Below are 24,259 nucleotides of genomic sequence, written 5' to 3'. Positions count from 1 at the left end.
CAAGGAGTCATGTACAGTAACTGGAGCCCCTCCTAGTCTACATCAATGTAAGACTCAAGTTCTATGCCTTGTGAATTGATGATTGGAAACTACCTTGGAAAATAACGAAGTGAGTTTTAGCATATAGTGTGAAAGTGAAGGTTTTTAACACCTTTATAAATAACCCATATCTAACTCTAGACAATGTGCTGTGACTTGAGTCGTGGGCATCTGCACTGCGCACAAGGCCTGGAGGGTGCTGAGCCCTTACGGTGCTGCTCGGTGGCCACCTACCAAGGAAGTACAGGTGCCCGGCCCAGGGGAGACTTGGAGGGGGCTCCTTAAAGATTTGAACTATGGTCAGCTTATTTAGGGGTGTTTTCTGTTTCTCTGAGACCATTTCACCAGGCAGCCCAGGCTGGGTTTGGGTATCCCCAGTTCAAAACCTTCCTGCCCTAGCTCTTCCAGTACTGGGATAAATCACTATGCTTGCCAGCCTGCTTGCATCTGTAACTGTGTCTACAGTATAGAATAAGTGTATAGGTTCTTAGAAATAACCTAGTCTACACAATCATTTTACATATGGACAGATTTGGAGCTTTCCCTGGGGTACAAGCTGACTCACTTGCCCCGATGAATGTCCAGAACCAACACCAGTGTCATTCACTCAAGGCTAAAAGGCAGTATGTTTATTAGTTATTAAAGATTCATAGACAACTGGAAAACCAAGGTAAGTTGTGTTTTCCCACTGAATGTAGTGTTTCTGGAATCAGTTGCTGACTATTAAAAGTGACACAACAACAAGTTCAAGTATTCTTTATTCAGAGTTGAAAAATGTACCACACTGCATTATTGCAAAAATTCACTGGTACAAAACACTTTGCAGCTGGTGAGAAGGCAATAAAAAGTTGATTTTTAAAAACTCATTACTATAAATTACTGTTACAGTACTTTGCAAATTCAGAATTTCAAACTGCATTTTCTTATTCTAAATTGCCCACAGTACTCAAGGTTCCTGAAGCTAAGGCAGCTGTTTCAGAGGAGGGGACGAGGTAGTAGATGTCAGGGGATCTCCATTTCTCTTTCGATGCCCACATACTTGAGGGCATCAGCCTGGCTGTATCTGAAACAACAGAAACAAGAAATGAGTACTGTTCAATATTAGAAAAGCCAAGCCTGTTGGTGTAGAGGATCATGTCTCTACCACACGCAGACCCTATCACACAGCTGCATGCATGAAGGGGAAGCACGCGGCTGTCACTCATCACCTACTAGTTGAGAGATGCTGTGCTTCTAGAAGCATTCCCCAAGCCCTCCCTGTGCCTCTGAGCACTCTACTCTGAGGCAGCTCCACATGGTGGTGTCCGGGTCTAATATTGAGAAAGCAAAAGCATGTTTGGAAAGCAGCCCCCATTAGGCCAAGACGGGGACTGGAGGGCCCCGCCACTAAGGAAGCTGGACACCTTTGCCTCTAACCCTGGTCCATGTAGAGCATGCATGAGACAAGTCACTTAGAGTGACGTCCCCGTAAGTACCCTATCCCAATCCCCAGGCATCACTTAATTATTATCTCCAGAAGCTTAAGTTGCTGAAATGTACTAGAACTAAGCACACACAGGCCCCCATTTCAGCAACTCAAGCGTCTGGGTGGAGTAGATACTCAGTTACAAGAATTCTGACTAGATATCTTTACCTGACCACATTTAAGTAACTGTTTTGTCATGTTTGTCCCACAGCCAGGCAGACTACACTGACAGCCTGTGTGCCCCCTCCCTGCCAGTGGAGCTATACACTGTCGGTGGTTGTGACTAGCTTCCCCAAAAAGAATCCACAGTGACCATAGGGTAACGATGACAAGTAAAGCAATGAAAGTAGAAATGTGCTTCCAATAAAGACATACAAACTGTCTAATAAGAAAGGGTGCTGTAGAATACAGATATGAAGTGACACATAAGGCCCAGGGGTCACAGCCACTTATCAACAGCAGGGTGTTAAATGCAGCTTCCGGCATGGGGTGTGGTTTTTTTTTTCCCCAAATAAGCATTATATAATTAACACATGGCATTACCTCTCACTGGTGTCCACAGCAAACAGTGACTGGCCAGTTCAAAGAATGCCCTCTCCAATGACAGCAGATAAGGCAAAGAACTTAATAACCTTTGACCCCAGCCCACAGTACAGGAAGGGAAAGCTTGTAGATACTAAAAGTTTGTTTTACCAACCTGTAATCAAAAAACAGCTCTTCACCAGTCTGGATGGCTCTCTTAGCAAAGATGCCTATCCTGTGATCACCGTTAACCATCATAACTGAAAGGAGAAACATGTGGCTGGTGAGCGTGAAGACAGGCCATGGAGGTTAACAACTTCCCACAGCAGAGGCCCCAGAGGTACTGAAGTCTGCTATCACTTGGCTGGTAGAGCAGGGAGTTTTTGCATCAAATTGGCAATCGAACCTAAAGCCTACCTTTCGCATAGCAGTTTGGATTCACTGAGTGATTAGCAAAACGAATTTTGTTGCCCTTGCGGGTTGCGTCCACCACAAAATCTAAAGAGAAAAAACAATCTAGTGACTAATTGCAGTCATGGCCCAAAGTCACTATGGTTTAGAAATACATCTTTAGGGTTTGACTTCAAAAGCAAATAAAACATTCAAACACGATGACATTTGGAAGAAAATTCTATTCTAGATTAAAATGAATCCCTGGTTGTTAAATATGGTTCTCTAATGCCATGACTTCTCAATTATATGTTGCTAAATAAAACATGCCTTAAAAAAATGGAGTCCTGGGGCTGGAGAGATGGCTGAGCACTTAAGAGCACTGGCTGCTATTCCAGAGGACCCAGGGTTCAATTCCCAGCACCCAAATGGCAGCTCACAACTGTCTGTAACTCCTGTTCCAGGAGATCCAATGCCCTCATACAGACATTCATGCAGGCAAAACACCGATGTACATAAAATAAAAATAAATGAATTATAAAAACAAAAGTTTCTGCTGAATTTCTCTGAATGTTAAGAAGTAGGAATATTAACATTTAAGATTAGAATATTTTTACAGAACATTTTCAATTAAAAAAAAAACTCCTATTAGTCCAACTGAAAGTTTCTCTAAGTATCTGTATTGAGCACAAATTTTTCACCAACGCAGAATGAGGCAGCTGCCGCTTTCCTCACAACCTGTGAACATCCTGGGCCTCAGGGTGCTTTGCATGTGCTGCCTGTGCGCCCAGATCAGAGAGACAATGCCTGATGGGTGCTGAGACTACACAGCCCCAAGTCCCAGGGAACACGAGGCAAGTCACGGCAGTGGGAGACACAATGTCCCCTCACGGCCAGAGTCTGGGGCTCGCTGTTTCCTGCATGTAGCCCTTCTACTCCATGGGGACGTCCCCTCCCCTCACACATCCCAGGAGCTGTTGCTGCAGACGGGTGCCTCATGCCTGCATCTTGCTGACGTCCAACCTGAGAAGCTCAGCCAGCAATCAGATCCCAAACCAGCTCCAAGGAGCTAAGTGCCTCCAGCTCAGAACACACCATTGTTCAAGTTGAACAGGAAGCTGCACATGTATTTGTCATACACTTTCCCTCTTCTGTCTGCTTCATCCTGAGAAATGATCTAAAAGGAAGACACAGGAGGAAATTGTTTTGGAGTAAGTGTCACACCTGTTAGGACATGTAAGAGCCAATGAACATAATTTTGGTCCCTCTTGAGAATATCAAGGGGTCACAGTAGCCAAATTCTCTTCTCTGGTGTACAACAATAAAGAATTTTTAAATTTTATTATATTGTATCTATTAGTGTAGGGGAGAAGTGCCTGTACTCATGCCCCAGTGTGTTTGAATTTTATTATATTGTATCTATTAGTGTATGGGGAGAAGTGCTTGTACTCATGTGTTTGAAGGTCAAAACAACTGTAGCAGTTATTATTCGCCTTCCACCGGGTGAGTCCTAGGGACTAAACTCAGGCCATCAACTTTGCAGCCTGCACCTTTACCCACTAAACTGCCGCCCCCAAAATGATGTTTTAAAGAAAATTCCAAATCTGAGAGATTTCTATGTCTTAAGCAAAACCCCTTATCTCCAGTTAATAAAGGCCAAACATGACTAGAACTAAAGCAATCTAGCTAGTTACTACACAAACCAAATCTACAAATACAAGTCAGTCACAGCTAAAGGGTATTTAGTAGGAATCCGTTGTAACTGAGACTTCTCCAGTGAAATCTATCCGGACAATGCACGCTGCCGCTGTAGTCCGTGAGCGCGCCTCACCTCTCCGCAGTACTCTGAGATGAACTCATTTTTCTGCACAGGGTCTTTGATGAAGATCCCCCACCCTGCCACATCAGATGGAGCCAGCAGCAAGTGCTAGGGAACAGACAAAACCACAGAGTGAGACACGGCAAGGCAGAGGACGCAGAGATCGGCTGCAGCACCGCTGAAAACAAGTCACCACGGTTAAACATCAGACCCATCCCACTGAGGGGAATCACTCAGTTCCTACGTGGATTTGACAGGTACGAAAGTTGCCTAGTGTATCTGGAAAACTATTAAAGCAATGTTTCTGAACAAAATTCAGAATAAATATCCTCTTACAGGAAAAACAAAACCAAGCCTCTGGTGTCATAGGTATGTAGAAATGGAAGCATGTGAGATCTGCTTTGTTTTGCTTTTCAGTTCTTCACTAATTCACTTTCAACCTAACATAATCCAAAGGGTTCATGTGGACTGATCACCTAGAGCTGACTGAATTGTGAGGACTCTGAACTAATTAAGAGATTAATGCCCTGGCAGACTCAATTTGACAGCATTACTGGGAGAGGGTACAGACTGGGTGAGCTCTGATTGGAGGAAGTGGTCACTGGTGTGTCTTTCAAATGTGTTATCTTGTTCCTGGCCCTTCCTGGGTTCCCTCTGCCTCCTGTGTGGCATGGACTGAGCGACTGTTGCCCACCTCATGATACTCTGTTGCACTATGCACAGGCCAAAAGCAGCAGAGGCAAGGGACCATGTGCTGAAACTTTACCAAGCCAAAACCTATCTCTTTTAAGTTGTTTCTCTCAGGTATTTTGTCACTGTGGTCAAAATGAGAAACACAAAATATTATTTTTGTTATTCATCTATTTAGTATGTATACAAACAGGGTATTCAGGTCAAGATTGCCTTCAGGTAGTCTATCTCCTGTTCTCCAACTTACTTCTTTAGAGACAGGATATTTCTCACTGAACCTGGAGCTGTTTCAGTTAGACCCCAGGCCCACCAGCACTGGGGTTATTAGTGCCTGGTTTTAACGTGGGTGATAGGGATATGATCTTATGACCTTACGTCTGCCGCAAACTCCTTACCCACAGTACCATCTCTCCAGACCTTGGTTTTGAGACATGGTGTCACTATGTGACCTAGACTACCCTTGAACTTATGGGTATGCCACCACAGGTGGCTGATGAACAACTGAATGTGAGCACACCAACCTCTCTCCTCGACCTTTCCCTGTATTTCCCATAGTGTATTCTGTCGCCTGCTCAAGCCCTCAACACATTCTGCTTCTTTGCTGGTGTTTGTTCTTTGGAGATCCTGCCATCTCCCTCACAGAAGCTTTCTTCCAGCAATTCCTCATGACAACACAGAGAACTACCGTGAAGAATATCGTGGTTCATCATCCCAGAGAGAAGGCCAAGATGACCACTCTTTTTTTTGTTTTGTTTTTTGAGACAGGGTTTTTCTGTGCAGTTTCTAGCTGTCCTAGAACTCTGTCTGTAGCTCAGGCTGGCTTCAAACCCAGAGATTCATCTGTCTCTACCTCCCAAGTGCACCACCACTACCCAGATGACAAGGTAACTTTTCATCATGGCTCTTTATCATGCTTCACTCAGAGCCTTATTGTGACCTTTAAAGGGATTCCCAGATCATCCAAACTTATCTCTTCCTATTCTGATCCACCCTTGTCAGGTGAATTTCCCAATCGCCTTCCTGATCAGAAGCAATATTAGCTAACTAGTAGAAACAACCAAGTGAACCAGGTAGTAAAAGGTATGCATAGTGTTCTATTCTAAGAGTTAAAGGATGTCACAAAGAAGGCACGGCAGCATGAGGATTACTGCCCACTCTGTGAACAAGCTGAGGAAGGGTGTGTCTGTCCTGCAATGGCAAATATGGGGCCAGAGGACACAAAGTGAGAGGTTGCTTGTTCTGAACAACTGTGCCAGAGGAAACTGATATGCAGCTACCTCAAGTAAAAAGATCCAAAAACCTAAAGAGAAAACTCACTGCACAGCTAATCCAGATCATATCTTCCATGAACAATGTTAGTTCAAAGACCCAAGGAGAAAAAAGAAAGCTAAGAGAAGCTGAGTGGCCGAATTTCAAAGAAGATCCTAAGAGTGGGTGATCGAGAGCTGGAGACATGACTCAGAGATTAAGAGCACTAACTAGCTCCTCCCTCGAAGGACTCAGAGATTAAGAGCACTAACTAGCTCCTCCCTCGAAGGACTAAGGTTCAATTCCTATACAGTGGCTCACAACCATCTGTAAGTCTAGTTACTGGGGATTCAACACCCTCTTCTGGTGTACATATATACATGCATGCATATAAATATACCTTTACAAATAAAAATTACAGGGTGCTATCAACCATGTGACAGCTCATGACATGTGTCTATACCGCACACAGGGCAGGAGAAGTGGCAGAGTAAAGACAGTGGGGACAGCAGGACACTGGATTGTGTTTCTTGCTCCATTATTTGCAAGTTCTCTTCTTTGATTCATGGCATGCTACGGTGCAGGTGTGGTGGACACCTTAGGGGTCAGTTCTCTGCTCCCACCATACCAGTACTGGGTTGTACAGACAGCAAGTCCTGTGAATCTGGGTTTCCCTACCTGTAAAGTGGGGTAAGTCTTCAAACAGCACCCGCTACACATTCAACAGCTAACAATATCACCTATTGTGACCAAAAGATATTAAATCTTCCTAGACACACTTCTTTTGCTCAGTAATCACTCCCTGGATACTCATCTAAAATCACCTATGTGCAATTCTCAGGCTTCAAACACATAACTGCTGGGTGGTTTATAAAGGCTTTAAGGGTGTTTGTGCAGTAGGACAGTCTTGGGAAACAGTTCCCATACATGCTCCTGTCTCACTCAGTCTCTGAAGTGTGAGTACTGTAAGCAACCACACGCCTGGCTGTTTTCAAGGACACTAAAGACCAAGAACAAAGTCTACAGGACTTTGCTGAAGGGAAATTCCATCTCTTACTATGCACAGAGAGAATCCTTTAAAAAAAAGAAGAAGAAGAAGAAAAAACATGATGAGAATGAACCTGGACACTGACAGAAATCACCATCTGCTTCCACTGAGGAGACAGATACAACACCTTTGTGTTAACAAAACAAGAATGTCTGAATCAACTGTTAAAATACTAGATAATAATTCCTACTTCAATTCTGATAGCACTCCTCAAAAGTTCAGGTTTATTAAGGGAAATATGAAGTGGTCAGCTGTGTCAAGATGAACCTGGCTATCTGCTCTCAAGCCCCCAGCTGAAATAGATGATGGATACAAACTTCATGCATTGTATGAAAAGTTCATGGCCACAGATGCAGCTGCAGATGCTCTGAGTGAGGAGCGGGAGGGTCATGTGGTCTGACTCAGGGGTGGGAACAACAGAAGACGTTTTCCATGAAGTAAGGTGTCTAGACCCACAGCCTAGTGTGCACCTGCTGTTGAGTCGAAGCATTCTTGTTACAGAACAAGGGAAATCTGAAAGAGCATGCTCAAGTCTGTCTGTCAATGCCAATCAGAATGTTCTCAACTTGGTTATTTGATAAAAAAAAGGAGAGAAGAATATCCCTGGACTGACAGATACTGTATCTCAGTAGTTAAAGAGCTAGTAGGATCGGAAAGCTTTCCAATCTCTCCAAAGATGATGCCTACAAATACCAGAAATGATGCCAGAAAGTCCTTAAACAAAAAAGGTAAGAAGTCCAGGACCAAAGCAGCCAGGATTCAGCATCTTTTTACTCCACATGTCCTGCAACGCCAATACCAACTACTGCTCTGAAGAAACACCACACTAAAACAAGGAGGAAGCTGTAGAGTGTACTAAATTTTTGGCCAAGAGAATGAAGTCAAAGAAAAATGCCAGGAACAGATTGCCAAGAGATGTAGGCTGTCCATGTTGAGAGCTTCTATTTATAAGTCAGAGTCCAATCAAAAATAAGTCTTTAAGAGTAACAAATAAGTAAATAAGTGATCAGACCTTAAATCTGGGATGGGGAGGGGATGACACCTGACCATTTCTCTTTCATCAGCTGCACCTCTTGTGGGTAAAGTTCAGTTGCTGGTGGAGCACTTACCTCACATACACAAAGCCTGGGTTCACTGCACAGAACATATCAAATTAGACACAGGTCCAGCACTCAGAAAGTAGAGGCAGGAGGAGGATCAGAAACCCAAGCTCATTCTCAGTGACACAGTGCATCTGAGGACAGCATAGGTTACATAAGGCACTGTCAAAAAACGACCCAAAGTCTCCAGGCTTGACTGTTACCTTTTTAGAGCCCCGCTGGATGCTGCAGTTCTTGCAGGACACGTTTTTACTGTCCCAATGGTCAGCAGCCCCACATGTGAGACACAGGTCGGGGTCGCACTCTCGGACAGCCAGGTAGCAGGGACACTGCTTGGTGTTGCACTGTGCTTTGCACCGGCATCCAGGAAAGCGGTTTTGACCTTCGGGGGTAAATTTTATCGCCATCAGCACCATATCCTGCTATCCTCATCATATACAATCCTCTATAGGAATGTAGCCAATGTCTTGCTGAGTGCGTGATTCATTTAAACCCTCACAACCTCTCCCTCACTACTCCACTGGAGACGAGGAAACGGGAACAGCAGCTGTGAAGCTGCTAAGACTGAGAACGAGCACTGCTGGGTGGTGTTGTCATCTCATATTCGTTAAACGGCATGAGTGAGTTCTATGGTTAATTAAACAAACAGAGAGGTCTTGGGCTGGGTGGTATTCATGACCCTTGACCATTCCAATAAGCCAGCAGTTCTCAACCTGTGGGTCAAAACCCCTTTGGCAAACTTTTATCTCCAAAAATATTTACATTATATTTCCTAACAGTAGCAAAATACAGTTATGAAGTAGCAATGAAAATAATTTTATGGCTGGGGGTCACCACAACATGAAGAACTGTATTAAAAAGCTGTAGCATTAGAAAGGCTGAGAACCACTGTAATCAGCCATATTTCTAATCCATCCCTTGGTATCCAAACTCTGTGTAAAGCTTCGTTAAGTGATTCTAAAAACCTACTAGCCTCATGCTACTTTCCCTGACTCTAACTCACTCCTCTGATGCTCACAAAAGGCTTGGTCATCCTGACCTTACAGTCTATGCCACTTTACTGTAATTCAAATGACCAAAGAAAAAACAGACAAATCCAATCCATTACTACAACTCTGCCTAGCTTGTGTGTACACATACACTCACATTACCCAAGAGGCTGACTAGACATTAGCACATAAAGGCTCAATGAACACTTGTAGACTTAAGTAGCTTTCCTAAAGCAAGCAGTAAGAGAACACTCCCAGTCCTTATGTCTTGATTTACATCACCATTTTCAGTTGCTGACCAAAGGCCTATTCAATTCTCATGCAATTGCACCAAAGCAACAAATACTTACACTCTGAACTACATTGACAAAACTTTTCACAAAAATTTTGTGCTATCACACAAGGGCACGAACTGTCACAAGGCTGCCGTGGATGGTCACAGGGTTGATAGTTGTAAACATGGTTAGAGGAGCCGTCTGAGTAAAGATAACAGCACGCAGCCAAATGAATCCAGGGAGATGGGAAATGATCATCACAGTTAACAAGACATTCTTCCCCACTACCTCTGGAACATCCTTTACTGGCTGCCTTTCCTGAAATATAGTCCTGTGGGGGGAAAAACTCACCTCCCGCCCCGAGTGCTTACAACCCAGGTCTCACATGCCAGCCCCCTGCCTAAGTGCTGGTCCACTGCTTCTCACTAACTCACTCCATCAACTCCGTCTCACTTTCTGAGCAGCAGTAACTGGAGAGCAACAGACAGATTTCATTTAAACTGATCTGCTAAGTAGAAGTCAACTGAATCAGAATAACCAAAACTTCAATCCAGTTTCTAGTCTAAAACAAACGAGGACAAAAGACATTTTGGGCTACTAATGAGGTGAAATGGGGAGGTGCTGACCCTTTTTCAGTTGTATCTTTCTGCAGTGAGCAGCCCACAACCTGGAAAAAAAGAAAAACAAACCTTTTGTGTGAAGGTGCAGAAACAACCAGCTACAAATCACCTGAGACCTGGTTAAGTGAACCTGTCTGTGCAATTAAGTTAGCAGAGCTATAGTCACGATGAACCTTACACTGCCTATTCTCTGTTGGCTTGTGAGCTCAGACTGACCTGGGAACCTGCTCACTTAGGTTGCTGTGCCATGCCCAGGAGCTTGGCATGAAAGTACTTATCCACATTGCCTGGTTAAGACTAAGGAGGCCTTGTTCATAACCACTGATTTAGTCTTGTCTGAATTATATGGATACTGAGCCTTTCTATAATTTCAGGCATCATTAACCACCCAGTTGGACTTCATGGGAAGAAACTGTTCAACCAAAAATTCAAAAGCATCTACTAAGGCCTAAATTCGTGCTTACAATAGCAATGTGATACATACAATATGGGCCTACAGAATTTTTGAAGCATAATCTAACTGCTTCCTTACCTACTCAACTATACTTTTCATTTTAAAAATCAGGGGGTTGGCGAGGGATCCAACCACGATTTCCCTGGCTCTACATTTACAAAAGCATTCTGTACACTTATTCACTGAAAACTTTTGTGAGAGGTATTATCCATAAACTCAAAGGAGGCTCACTTTAAATATCAGAATGTAATGGCACACACTTAGAAAATCCAGGCTCCTAGAATAAAAGATACTTCTAAACACCGGCCCACAGAGCACAGTAGGAACACATCTTACAACATTCCACACCAATGGCTAAAGGAACTGTTTATGGAGTCTGTACTGCAATACATTTTCCAACCAAAACCCAATGTGGTAACCAAAATTTTTATGACTTGATACGCCAAATATACTGAAGTGACTACATATAAAAAGTAACAGCAACCATCAGGGAGAAATGAGATTTCCACAGGTTTTTGTTTGACAAGTTTAAAACCCTTTTCATAATCATTCAAGTGAAAACCGACTCCTGCTCTTGGGAGAAGCCCTGAGGCAGCACTAGCTCCTCAGCAAACCTACCGGTGTTTTCTTTTCTTCTTTCTTGGAGGAGTGTCCACATCCTCAGTGGGGACAGGTGCTATGACACTGGACTCTTTGACTCTGAACTCATACACCTGGGCGAGAGGCAGAGAAACATGCACAGCCATGTCATGCTTTTGCATAATGGAAAGTGTTTGTCTCTCATAACAATGCCAGGTGTAGAGCACAGGCCAAGACACAGAGTAGAACTCACTGCTGTCTCATCACCTGGGAGCATAGCCAAATTCAGAGTCTGCCAAATCTCAATTCAATGTAAATCTACCACATCCAACCTGAAGTCTAAACCGGGGAAGTTCTGAAATACAGCTAAAGAACGCTACTGAATTAATTTTCTTAAAGGGAAGAGAGAAATAATCTTTTCAGAAGATAAACAGAATGAAATCAAGACGCGCCAAGTCTGGACAATGAGCACCTATTTTCCCTGTATTTAAATCTCTTTGAAAACATGCTTACCTGTCTACATGTTTTGGTCCCAATTAGCCTAGCAATGGCACAAAAATTGTCGTAGTAAGTACCGATGAGGACTCTAAACATCGAGGCTTCAGCACCACTCCACTCCACGTTCTCAGGAGGTTCAATATTTGGCTTCATCTTTACTGGTGTTTGACACCGAGAATTTGCTTCTACAAAACCAAATGTTAGCACTAGTCAAGAAATGATGACGAAGGGACCGGGGAAATGACTCAGTGGGTAAAAGCTCCTATCGTGCAAGCACAAGGACCAGAGTTCAAATCTTTTCACCACATAAAAGTCAGACATACAGCACAAACATCTGTTATCCCCGCACTCGTAAAAGGAAATGAGAGACAGGAGCATCTCCAGCAGTTCACAGGCCAGCTAGCCCAGTGTACACAGCAAAAAAAAAAAAAAAAAAAAAAAAAGCAAACGATATTTAAAGATGGACAGGGAGGATCCACCCAAGAACTTATTCTTTGCCATTCACAAGAACACCATGGTATAGCAGAACATACACACGCAAGCCTAAACATTATGAATAAGCAAAACTCAAGGTATGCCAAAGAAAAATAGAAGGCACTTAAATTGTATTTTGAAATTAGGTAAAATCATTGTATTGTATAATTAAATAAAAAATATTGTATTTTAGAATTAAGCAAAACTAAAAACAACATCAGAAACATCCTCATCCTCTCCAACAGAACCCATGAAATTCTGCTTCCTTTAAAACAGACATCAAATAAACACAAATGGGGTCTATTACCATTTATGGTATGGTTCACAGAGTGAGAGAACTAAAACTCAATAAAAGATAAACTAAGCAGCAATACTTGATTTCTTCTGAACCAAAACTATGCCTAGGTCTTCGGGATTGAAACAAGTATCTCAGTTTCATCATGCTCCATCAGAGAAAGATGGAATGGGAAACGGTACAGCAGCATGGACAAATCAGATCAGACCTTCCAGGAGCCCAGACAGACGAAGATGACAGGCGGGACAGTGGAGAGAGAGCACAAACAATTCAGCTGTGCGCCCGCCCCTGAGAGAATTCCCCGATCTTAGCAATGAAAGCGAGAGACAGCTCAGAGGACCTGGGTTTGCTTCCCAACACACATGTCAGGTGGCTCACAGCCGCCTGTCCCCACATGCGTCAGATGACATTAACTCTCATAACGCTCACTCACAAAGCGAGGGCAGACGCAGTTTTACCAGAGCGAGGGCAGATGCAGTCTTACCAGAGGAGCTGGAAGTTTCATCTTTCTTCTCTTCTTCTTCTTTCTCGTTGTTCTCTCCAGTTTCAGTCCCGGCTTCCCTGTCACTGTCTGTGTCCTTTGACTCCAGCACGCTGATGGTGGGCGTGCTGGGTCTGCTGCTGTTGTTGGGAAGTCTTCCTCTTCTGCGGCCCCCTGGGCGTTTAGGTGGTGTTTTTATCCGCTCAGCAGTGAGGGCAGCAGCAAACTCCTTAGCTCCCTCCTGCAAAATGAAAAATGGACAAATCAGGATAAAGTTCTAGACCTTATTTTGGTGGAACTGAATGTGAAGACATTGCATAACACAAGTAGGTCAGGAATCTTTCATGGTATCCGTTACCACAGTCACTTGTATATCCACACACCCAACTACTTTCTGTCTGCTCTTGATAGCTTAAAGATTTCAGAAACATAAAAATAGGTTCAATATTTTGTTCTAATGATGTTAAATCAGGCAAGACAGTTCTACAAGATATATTTGTACAATATGTTAAACTAAAATATAGTAAGTTAAACTATAAAAGTATTTTGTATAATAAAGTTATTTTCCCTACATATAGATACACTTATAAGAGAATCTGTATCAAAAGACTAACATACTAAAGTGTTTCAAGTCAGACTTCCTATTTCAAAGCTTAAGAAGTATACAAGGACACAAAACATACACATGCATGACTTAGTGACTTTCGTCTCACTATTAAACACTGTTTCCTGTGAAGGGTGCGAAGCCACAGGAAGACATGAAAACCCTTTTGGGAACAAGAAAGGTTGCACTCTCGCATTCTGAAGCATCACAATCCAATCTCACAAAGTATAAAACAATGGTAAGAGCATGGCTTGTAAGAGACCACAGAAACATTTTAGATGAGCCAATAAAGTTCTGCCTTATAGAGAATATAAAACAGTGCTCAAGAAATCCTTTTTGTTATTTTTTATTATTTTTTTTTAGTGGAAATAGGAGGGAAAAGTTTGAAAGGAGCCAACAGTTTTATACTTCACTCTACAAAAACCAAATTGCTTAAAAATAGGATACCTTCTGTAGGTGCCATTCACTGAATCTTCTGTCCAAAATCCAACAGGCAATATATACCCACTTAGTTCCTAGGTAGGAGTGGCTTGGTTCAAAGAGGGGAAATGGTAAAAAATAAGATAGTACCCGTAAAAAAACAACTTTCCTGCCTCATATTTTCCTAATCCCTTACTCCTAACCTCTATCCCTTAAAAAAAGAAATTCTGTGGGATCTACAGTATACGCAAAGTACAGTAAAACATTCACAGAAGGGATACGTCCGTGGGAAAGGCTTAGGACCGTCTGCACATGATTACTGAGTTTCTGTGTCTAAGTGGACTATCTATGTCTTATACTCTCATAAACTTCGTAGAGTCCTTGATCCTAAAGACCGAGAAACATTACTGAGGAGATAACACAGATAAACGAAGAGTACAGGTCAGACTACACTGCAGTGCACAGCTAAGAAAGAAGTGAGAGAGAGCACTGCCTGCCGCGTGCCGTGAGTATGCACCCAGACAGCGTTCGCGCTGCTCCACCACCTCCACCAACGTCTCCGGAGCCCTCCTAGAAACAAAACGCTCAGTCTCACCAGATGCTGGTAACACTGTGGCCCACAAGGCTTGTTGTCCAGAGCTGTTTCTGTGTTCTTCCGCTTATATGTATTGGGTGTTGCATGGAAGGCTGTAAAATAAACACAAAGTATCTAGATATGGCTATAAAAAGTTTACTTATAAAAGTTTCATTTCCCTAGATCCACTGGAAAATCCACTAATATCTTCCAAGGATGTAGTTTATTTTATACAACTTCCCTCCATCTATCACAGGGTATTTTCCACTCTTTCTCTGACCTTCAAGACAGTTAAAAATATGGTAAACTCTGGAATAATTCACAATTCTTATTTTCCCCTTGCAAGTATGATTGATGGACTATAAACATTTACTTGAGTGTTTGGCATTTCCAACAAGAAAAAATATTGCAAAAAGAAACCAGACTTCCTAATTTTATTTTTATTTATTTATTTATTTATTGGTTTTTTCAGGGCAGGGTTTCTCTGTATTGTTTTGGAGGCTGTCGGTCCAGCCTGGCCTAATTTTATTTAAAAAAAAATCTGGCATCTACAATTTCCCTGTGTAGGGAGGGTTTTTTGGGGGGAGGGTGAAATAGGAGGATTGAATCTTTCTCAGGCCGGCTTTAAACTCAGGGCAATCCTCCTGCCTCACCTCCTGAGTACTAGAATTGCAGGTTTATATCACAATATTCAGCTCTGACATAATTTCTTGATTTCTAGACGAAGGTCAATTTATTAAGCATGGAGTAGAAATTATTTTACTTGCTATAACTCTAGAAAGAAGCTCCCAGAGATTCAATTCTACAGTTTACCACTTCTTTTCTCATGCAATGGAAAAGGCCAATGCTTAAAACAAGATGAAAATGACCATAATTTGGGAAAAACAAGTGGCATTCACAGAATTGTGTGGGACTTTGGCGGCAGTGTTTGTAAAGACCATTTTTCATAAAGGCTCCTCTCTATCTTCTTCCCTCAAACACTAGGGATCCAATCCAGGGCCTCACTAGGCCAGGCTCAACTTGCTAAATTCCCAAGTTGTTCCCCACAAACAAACCTTTTTAATGGTAGCTGGGTTTTTTGTTGTTTTGACCAAAGTTTTGCCATATAGCCTAGGCTAGCAATCTTGCCCTCTGCCTCAATAATGCTAAGGTTACAGACAGCAACAACATATGTTCTGGTGTGTCTTGAATTTGTTTTAGCTCGAAATATTTTTAAAATACACTTAAAGGGATTGGCAAGGTGGCTCACCATGTAAGGGCACTTATCACCAAATCAGATGTCCTGAGTTCAATCCCTAGAACTCACATGGTAGAAGGAAAGAACCAACTCCAACAAGCTGACTTCCACACTCAACACCACAGCACACATGTGTCAACATGTATGCTCACATGCAAACCAGCCACCAACCAATGTTGTGAATAAAGTCTCATGAACAGACAAAAGGTACCTAAAGCTGAGAAACAGACCCAGGGGCTGGGAGGCGGCTCAATGAATAAATAAATACACGTGGATAATAAGCAATGAAAGAAATACTTTATCACAATTATGTTACCATCTTTGTGGGTGAGGAAAAGGAACTGGGTCCATATTCACACCAGAATAACTTCTACACAGAGACATACACACGTACATGTTTTGTTTTGCTTTGAAGGAGGTGTGGACAGGCGAGCTGGCTCAATGCACTAAAGGGATTGCCGCCAAGCCTGACAGCCTGAGGTCAATCACCAGCACCCACATGGGAGAGGAAAGCTGCCTTCCTAAACTTGTCCTGACCTTCACAACAACACCACAGCATGCACATCCTCCAACCCTCAAAATAAATGAATAAATGGAGGTGGTGGTGGTGGAGGAGGAGGAGGAGGAGGAGGAGGAGGAGGAGGAGGAGGAGGAGGAGGAGGAGGAGGAGGAGGAGGAGGAGGAGGAGGAGGAGGAGGAGGAGGAGGAGGAGGAGGAGGAGGAGGAGGAGGAGGAGGAGGAAGGAGGAGGAGGGAGGAGGAGGAGGAGGAGGAGGAGGAGGAGGAGGAGGAGGAGGAGGAGGAGGAGGAGGAGGAGGAGGAGGAGGAGGAGGAGGAGGAGGAGGAGGAGGAGACAACCACGACGCAAAGATTAAAATGGGAAGAGGGGCTGGGGATAAAGGGTGTTACAGTCTAAGTTATAGTTAGAATAGGGAAAGCCAAATGATAAATTTAATTCCTTTTACTCAATTTAACTTTAGTTATAGACCTTTTATCAACAAACCTTAAACAACATATTAAAAGAACTAATCACAGGGCTGGAGAGATGCTTCAGTAAGTGAGGTGCTTACTACACAGGTTTCGTGACCTGAGCCTGGATCCTGAGGCCCTCTGCAAAAGCTGAGTGTGGCAACTTTTGAAAGCCCAGTGTTGGGGAAGCAGAGATAAGGGGCTTGAACCCAGTTAATCTATACAAAAAAAGGTGAGCTCCAGGTTGACTGTGAGACCTTGCCTCAAAAAATAAGGTAAACTAGACTCACTCTACAATGGGGCAACAATTATAAAGACACCACAGGTTGACAAATAAAAAGCCAAGTGCTAGGAATAGGTTATCTCCCTAGGAGTTGTTGACCAAACATTACAGGTTATTGCCAATGCTACTGATAAGACCTTGTTGTTAACGTAATCACAGACTTGAGTCATAGAACACGAAGACACCAAGCTACACTACCCTGGAAGTTTCATCCTCACAGTGATGGAGGGTGCTATGCACACTAATGAAGGAGAAAAGAAATCATCAATCTTCCAGCTGTGAATGCTGCAAGATGCCATAAGGACAGGCCTGGCAAGACATGCCACTGTTGCAACAGAGTCATGAACGTCATGAGAGTACCACTATCTGGTTGGATGTAAGTCCCACTCCACAAGATGACACATATATCTGGCACCATTGTAGGGCCAAGAATCTGTGGGTAGACAGATCTTGAACCCTGGGGAAGGAGAGAGCCTAATACTATTATTTTGTCAAATGGGATGGTATTAATTAAATCAACTCTTAATAACATCATTATAACCATAAGTTAATGCAATTTTTAACCATCACCAGAGAAGCTTCTATTTGCATTAGATGTGATTAACATAGAGACCCACATCTGGTCAAGAGACCAAGAATGTTGAGGCCTCCATCACACCCCTCTTCCAAGGTTCGGGGATAGTTGAGAGAAACAGCATAGACTTAGTTTAGAGCCAGAGGCAGTGGGTGACTGGTTATTATTTTGTTTTAGGAAATGTAACTTTACTTCAAGTTTACTGAAGATAGACTGACAACTCAAATAAGGTGTTCTCTCACTGTCTGATAGATAGAAATTAAGACAACTTACAAGCTACTGAACTACCAAAGCATCACTTCAGATGAGGAACAGTCAACACCAGGAGATAGAGCTAGAAGTCTTGAAACCTACTTCAAGTATTTCTAATTTAAGACCATTGAACTACTACAATCTCCCCCCATATCTCCCCACCTCACTCCTCCCTCCCTCCCCCCCCCTCATACACACACTCACACAAATTTATTATTTCCAGGCCAAAATACATGTTACAAGAAATCATAAGTGGAAAGGAGCAACAAATATAAACAGATAAAGCAAAATTTTTTAAATACGTAGTATAAAAGATGTAGCTGTAAGTATCATCACTGGCCTTAAATCTTAGCACTCAGGAGTCAGAGGCAGGCAGGTCTCTGTGAGTTCAAAGCCAGCCTGGTCTACATAGTGAAACCTTGTCCCAAAGCAACAACAAACAGGCACTCAACAGAGCGAGCAGCATGGGGCAACGCAGGATAGGAGAGAGCAACACGGTCAGTGAATCCTAAAGCTAAGCTCATGCAATTTAAGCACAGTGAACAGAATGGAAAGGCTGTCTACATTAACTGCAAAGAGTGTTAATAACGTGCAAACACTTTCAAAATGTGAGCTTAAAACTAATGGATGCTTTTTATACTCCAGCCCAGGGACGTGGAATGTGCCCAGCAGGGTCAAGGCCCTGGTCCAACCCCTCGTACTACAGAAGGCAATCAAGCCCACACACCAGCCTGGAGAGAATTCCAGTTTTAGTGGGATGAGGAGTGCACTCAGGAGGCTGAGGCAGGAGGATCAGGATAGCCAGCAGTTCAAGACCAGCCTCAGCTACATACTGAGCACGAGACCCTATCTCAAAAGACACAAAACAAATTCTAGTTAACTGGAAATTTTACTAAGAAACTTCATTCCCTAGAAATATCATGGGAAAAGTAAGTTTTCATACAGACACTAAGAATATTTTGTGCTTTGCTTATATTGAAATGCAAGTACTTATGAAGCAATTACTCAGAGGATCAAAAGGAAATAAAATATTTTAACATTAGGCAAGTACTTGTTTATATAAAAGCCCTTTCAAAATTTGTTCAGAAATATTGGCAATATTGCTCTGAGCTATGAGTTCCTTCACAATAATTTCACTATAAAATAGCCTTATAAAGAGTCACTGGCCTGTACTCCAAGTTAGTGGGAAGCAATAACTGGAGTTAAATGTGTACAAAAGATGTCAGAGGAATCCTTAAATAAGGTAGAAAAAAATAACAGTACAGGGATGTAACATATTTCAATCTTTACTACAAGACTAACTGATACAGTCTAGCTTTGAGAAATGACAACACTTTTCAAGATGCTTTAATACATATTTCAACAACAAAGATAGAAAATGAAAACGTACAATAATTGCACTTACGATGTAGGAAGCAGTCATACTTAAAACATCGCCGACAGAAGAGTGTATGAAATGAATGTAGGCTCTGCTCTCTCTGAACAGATTTAGCATTTGGTCCATCTATGTTTGGGGTGCATTCAGGAGGCAGAGCACCTGGGAGCTGCTGCTCAGTGAGTTCTTTATATCTGACATCAAATAGACACAAAACATGTAAGAAGAAAGAAAAATAAAGTTTCTAAAAGGTTTCCATGGATCTGATTTTTTTTGTTTACCTTACCTAAAACAAAACCAAAAAAAAAAAAAAAAAAGATCTAACCCATAGAAATCTTTACTTACAGAAGGAACTAAGCTTATTAATACAATTCAGGTACATCACAGAAGAAGTCATTATGTTACTTTGAATTAAATATAAAAATCTCTACCAGTACCCAGAAAAGGTTTTCTACAATAGACTAATGTAAATTGTGCATGGGTCTATTATGTGCATGAACACTCATATGTATACTTATTCCATATGCAATAAAGTTTTTATAACACATAGTACAAGAGAGGGAGAGAGATTGTGCTTGAAGTATCACGTGAGCTGTAAACTATGGAACGGCTCATCAGACATGGTAATTCCATTTAGAAAAAAAAAACAAGATGATGAATTATATGCAAGACTGTCCCATATTTAAAAAAAAAAATCTCACTTACTTTTCTTTCAGTTCTTCTGCTGTTCCCTTATCTGGAAACATTGAGGAAATGGCTTCAAAAATTTTATCAGCAGGAAATTTCCGAGGTGGGCAACTTTCTTTATCTAAACAGTGAATTGTGATAAGGGAGATGAAAGAAATAAGTTTCAATCTCATTTTGTCTTTATCACAGTATCTCAACAAAGCTAATTTCCTAAGAAGCTGTCAACTTTGCTTTACCTGGCAGGGGCTGGGGAGTAATCTTTGAGACAAGGTCTCTTACTATGTAACTCTAGCTGGCCTGCAACTCAGTAGACCAGGTTGGCGTCAACCCTTTGATGATTAGTATTATTTTAGTGTGTGCACCACCAGTGCTGTGTGAAGATCAGAGTGCTCTTTCCTCCACAGTGGACCTCAGCGATCAAACTCAAGTCATCGAGGTTTGCTCAGCAAGCACTCTTACCCAGTGCCCACGCGTGGGGTGTTTTTCACATTTACTATTTGGCTGTATATATGCCATAGTGTATAGGAATGTGACCTTGAGAGGGCAACTTAGAAGAGTCAGCTCTTTTCTTCCAGTGTAGGTCCCAGGATCAAACCCCATTCAATCAGGCTTGATGGTAAGCACCTGGACTCAGTGAGCCATCCACTAGCTCCACACTGTTTTTCAAGAATGATGTAAACAGTGTTAAACATACCGTCTTGACTGTCCTCTAGATCTTTCTGCTTTTCTTCTCTTTCATCAGGGTCATCTCCATCATCATCGTCGTCGTCATCATCATACTGACCAAGAGCATTTACCAACTCCACAAAAATTTCATCATTTATAAATCCACATTCTAAAAGTCAGTCAGAAACAGGGGGAAAAGTGTAATAACAAAAGTTTATGTTTGTTTCCTAATCTGGAAGAATAGCCAGGGCCCATCAGCACAGCACTGTAACTAACCTGAGGGGCAGATACAGTCAGTCAAGATCATTTCACAGCCAGCAAAAAAAACAGTATTTATCTTTAGTATCTGTTGTTTTCTCAGGAATCACCCTCTCCCCAGATGGTCCAGGAACCTTTTATTCTCCTAATCTTCTAAGATCTGTAGCTTTAGCCTCCTCCCAATCTGTGTCACAGACTGGCTACTTCAAACCTTGTTCCCACTATAACATGACCACATGCCCCTTTCCCAGATACCAAGAACCTCCTGTACACAGAAACCTGAATCCAGGGCTCTGATGACTCAATCTCAGGCGCTAAGGCAGCCCTGAGGAAAGGTGTTTTTGAGCAGGGAGGATTTCTGAAGCACACATCCCATAAATAGAACTTTAAGCCTAGTTAATTTTACTAGTTAAAGCTTAGCAAATACACACACTCCGTTCCTATAAAATCTCCATGTTGCTGCTACGGTTCATTCATAACCACTTACTCATGGCTACCAAGTGGCAGGCAAGTAAGAGCCTCTAATGGAAAAACTAAAACAAACACCAAAAATGTAGGCCTGTAAGTCCAGGCTAGTCCTTTATAGTCAAGCACAAAAATTAATTGTATTACAGAAGTGTTCTTAATGTTTTTATTGAAGTTAGAAACACGCTTGCTTCACATGTCAATGCCAGCTCCCTCTCCCACAACTCCACAAAAGTTTTACAAGCCCTATGCTTAAGAAACCAAGCTCCTTGAGTCTTTAGCAAAATCCCCAAGACAATAACATATAACTCACCTCTGTCTCCATGCACTTTTCCATCATAATTCTTTATTAGTTCTTCAATGAAAGTACCATCCTGATCTAGAACTTCGTCCCCCATATAAGGAATATTATGTAAAACAGTTTCATCTTCCACCTCAAAGTTAGAAAAAAATACAATCAGATGTATTCTAATTATTTAAATACTTTTTAAAAGTCGTTGTGGAGGCCAGAGAGATGGCTCAGCAGGTAAAGACACTTGCTGCCAAGTCTGAAAACCAGATTTCACTCACCGAGACTAATGTGATAGAAAGAGAACTTACTCCCCACACGCTACACAAATACAGATACACATACATACGTGTACACACACACACACACACACACATACTTTTTAAGCTCTCAATGTGAGAAGTACTGCAAATATAGCTCATTAAATGGGAGACACTTGTTTGGCATGCTGAAGACAGAGCCCAATTCCCAGTACCACTCAAAAAAAGTCAATGAGGTAATGAAGAATAGTATTTTCCTGACCACTTTTCTTTACCTAAGATCTCTAGAGCAAACTCTGCAACTATATTTCATCTCATATGCAATCTTCCCTTAAGAACCTCTAAGAAATGAAACCGCTGCTGCAGGTTACATGAGACAGTAATCTTAACATGTTCCTACTGTAGATATTGTAACTGATGAGTGTGATTTATCAGAATAAACTGTAAATAATCATCAAAAGAGTTATTGACTTCATTTGGTGATCGAGGAAGTAAGATATTCAGTACAATAAAACTCTCTGCATGAGAGCTGTTCTCCAGGGGCCGTGTATCTGAACCCTTGGTCCCCAGTTGGCAGTGAAGTGTCGAGGGTGAAGGAGATGCCTCCTGCTGGAAGACGTGCGTCACTGGGTCAGGCTTCTAAGGGTCTACAGCCTTGCTTTACTTCCAGTTCCTTCCCTCCCCCACCTCTCTCCGCTTTGTGACTCAGTTGAGGGTGTGAAATCTCAGTTTCTTGCTCCAGCCACCACACCTCTGGCTGCTGTGGTAGATTCTTATCCCTCTGGAAACATGAGCACACATAAACTCTTCTTTCTATAAGTTGCCTTGGACTTGGTGATTTGTCACAGCAACAAAAAAATAACTGATACAGATATGAAACAGAGTATATAAATGGTCCTGTTAAAGTTTAGGCTAAAAGGATTTATGCTTGTAAAATCAGAATATTCTACTGCAACAGAAAATATTTCAATACTTTGATGAACAAGTCACACATGAAAGTTGATTATGTCAGTAAACAAGATGGGTAAGTCACATCAAAGTGTAACAGACAGTTGGGAAGGGCTAATGAAAAAAGTGTAGGGAGACTAGAATACTCGAAAACACAAAGGACAAAAAGCCAACAATCATAGAAGGAAGAGAAGTTTCAAAACATTAAAAAAAAAAAGCAACAAGACTGGATGGTTCTGAAGCATGTATAAAGAAACTTAAGTTATGTCAGGTCTGTATAAGCCCTTGAACAAGGTATTGATTAAATTTTTGAGTTTTAGAAAATTAACTCTAAAAATCAGGATGGACTAGCTAAGACTCAATGGAGAACACAGAGAATATTTCAGGAATGAAAATGTTACAAGCCTAGGGCCAGACTATGACAACAATGAAGAGGATAGAACACACTGGAAAAGACCATGAGATACACAGGTGACCATGAGACAACTAAGAAGCAGAAATACACATTTTTTCAAATGATTACTAGATAACAAATTGAGTTTATCAGAAGTGTAGATAAAGGAAATGAAAACTGAGGCAAAAGCAAAGTCTGAGGTACAAAAGGAAAATGTAGAACTGAATGTATTTGTTCAGGTTCAAGCATGTGTGCTCACTCTCAGGTTCAATTCAAGCATGTGTGCACACTCTCAGGATCAAGCATGTGTACACTCTCTCAGGTTCAAGCATGTGTGCACACTCTCAGGTTCAAGCATGTGTGCACACACTCTCTCTGGTTCAAGCATGTGCACACACTCTCAGGTTCAAGCATGTGTGCACACACTCTCAGGTTCAAGCATGTGTGCACACACTCTCTCAGGTTCAAGCATGTGTGCACACACTCTCTCAGGTTCAAGCATGTGTGCACACACTCTCTCAGGTTCAAGCATGTGTGCACACACTCTCTCAGGTTCAAGCATGTGTGCACACACTCTCTCAGGTTCAAGCATGTGTGCACTCTCTCAGGATCAAGCATGTGTGCACACACTCTCTCAGGTTCAAGCATGTGTGCACTCTCTCAGGATCAAGCATGTGTGCACACACTCTCTCAGGTTCAAGCATGTGTGCACACTCTCAGGATCAAGCATGTGTGCACTCTCTCAGGATCAAGCATGTGTGCACACACTCTCTCAGGTTCAAGCATGTGTGCACTCTCTCAGGATCAAGCATGTGTGCACACACTCTCTCAGGTTCAAGCATGTGTGCACACTCTCAGGTTCAAGCATGTGTGCACACTCTCAGGTTCAAGCATGTGTGCACACTCTCAGGATCAAGCATGTGTGCACTCTCTCAGGATCAAGCATGTGTGCACACTCTCAGGTTCAAGCATGTGTGCACACTCTCAGGATCAAGCATGTGTGCACACTCTCAGGTTCA

At 42.2% G+C, this 24,259-nt stretch overlaps 1 protein-coding gene across 8 annotated transcripts in view; it reads right to left on the bottom strand.

The window, feature by feature from the left end:
- Nucleotides 1-779: 779 nt before the first annotated feature.
- Nucleotides 780-24,259, bottom strand: part of Ezh2 (enhancer of zeste 2 polycomb repressive complex 2 subunit) — a 62,672-nt gene continuing 39,192 nt past the window's right edge. For 4 of the 8 annotated variants that reach the window (XM_040740415.1, XM_040740417.1, XM_021223782.2 and 1 more), the window contains 16 exons: nucleotides 21,663-21,783; nucleotides 20,655-20,795; nucleotides 19,979-20,081; nucleotides 19,289-19,467; nucleotides 14,606-14,697; nucleotides 12,990-13,227; nucleotides 11,752-11,921; nucleotides 11,278-11,372; nucleotides 10,212-10,252; nucleotides 9,661-9,786; nucleotides 8,525-8,703; nucleotides 4,248-4,343; nucleotides 3,512-3,593; nucleotides 2,444-2,524; nucleotides 2,202-2,286; nucleotides 780-1,102 (listed from right to left, as the gene is read on the bottom strand). In XM_040740415.1, the coding sequence (XP_040596349.1) occupies nucleotides 1,042-1,102; nucleotides 2,202-2,286; nucleotides 2,444-2,524; nucleotides 3,512-3,593; nucleotides 4,248-4,343; nucleotides 8,525-8,703; nucleotides 9,661-9,786; nucleotides 10,212-10,252; nucleotides 11,278-11,372; nucleotides 11,752-11,921; nucleotides 12,990-13,227; nucleotides 14,606-14,697; nucleotides 19,289-19,467; nucleotides 19,979-20,081; nucleotides 20,655-20,795; nucleotides 21,663-21,783 (1,890 nt within the window). In that variant the 3' untranslated portion in view covers nucleotides 780-1,041. The remainder of the gene's footprint in view (nucleotides 1,103-2,201; nucleotides 2,287-2,443; nucleotides 2,525-3,511; nucleotides 3,594-4,247; nucleotides 4,344-8,524; nucleotides 8,704-9,660; nucleotides 9,787-10,211; nucleotides 10,253-11,277; nucleotides 11,373-11,751; nucleotides 11,922-12,989; nucleotides 13,228-14,605; nucleotides 14,698-19,288; nucleotides 19,468-19,978; nucleotides 20,082-20,654; nucleotides 20,796-21,662; nucleotides 21,784-24,259) is intronic. The other 4 variants (XM_040740416.1, XM_040740418.1, XM_040740419.1 and 1 more) reach the window with 3 other exon arrangements.

The sequence above is a fragment of the Mesocricetus auratus genome, unplaced genomic scaffold (assembly GCF_017639785.1).
Source record: "Mesocricetus auratus isolate SY011 unplaced genomic scaffold, BCM_Maur_2.0 Super-Scaffold_100694, whole genome shotgun sequence".
NCBI classification, from domain to species: Eukaryota; Metazoa; Chordata; class Mammalia; order Rodentia; family Cricetidae; genus Mesocricetus; species Mesocricetus auratus.
The sequence above is the reverse complement of the archived record's forward strand: the minus strand, read 5'-3'. Positions and strand labels throughout refer to the sequence as shown.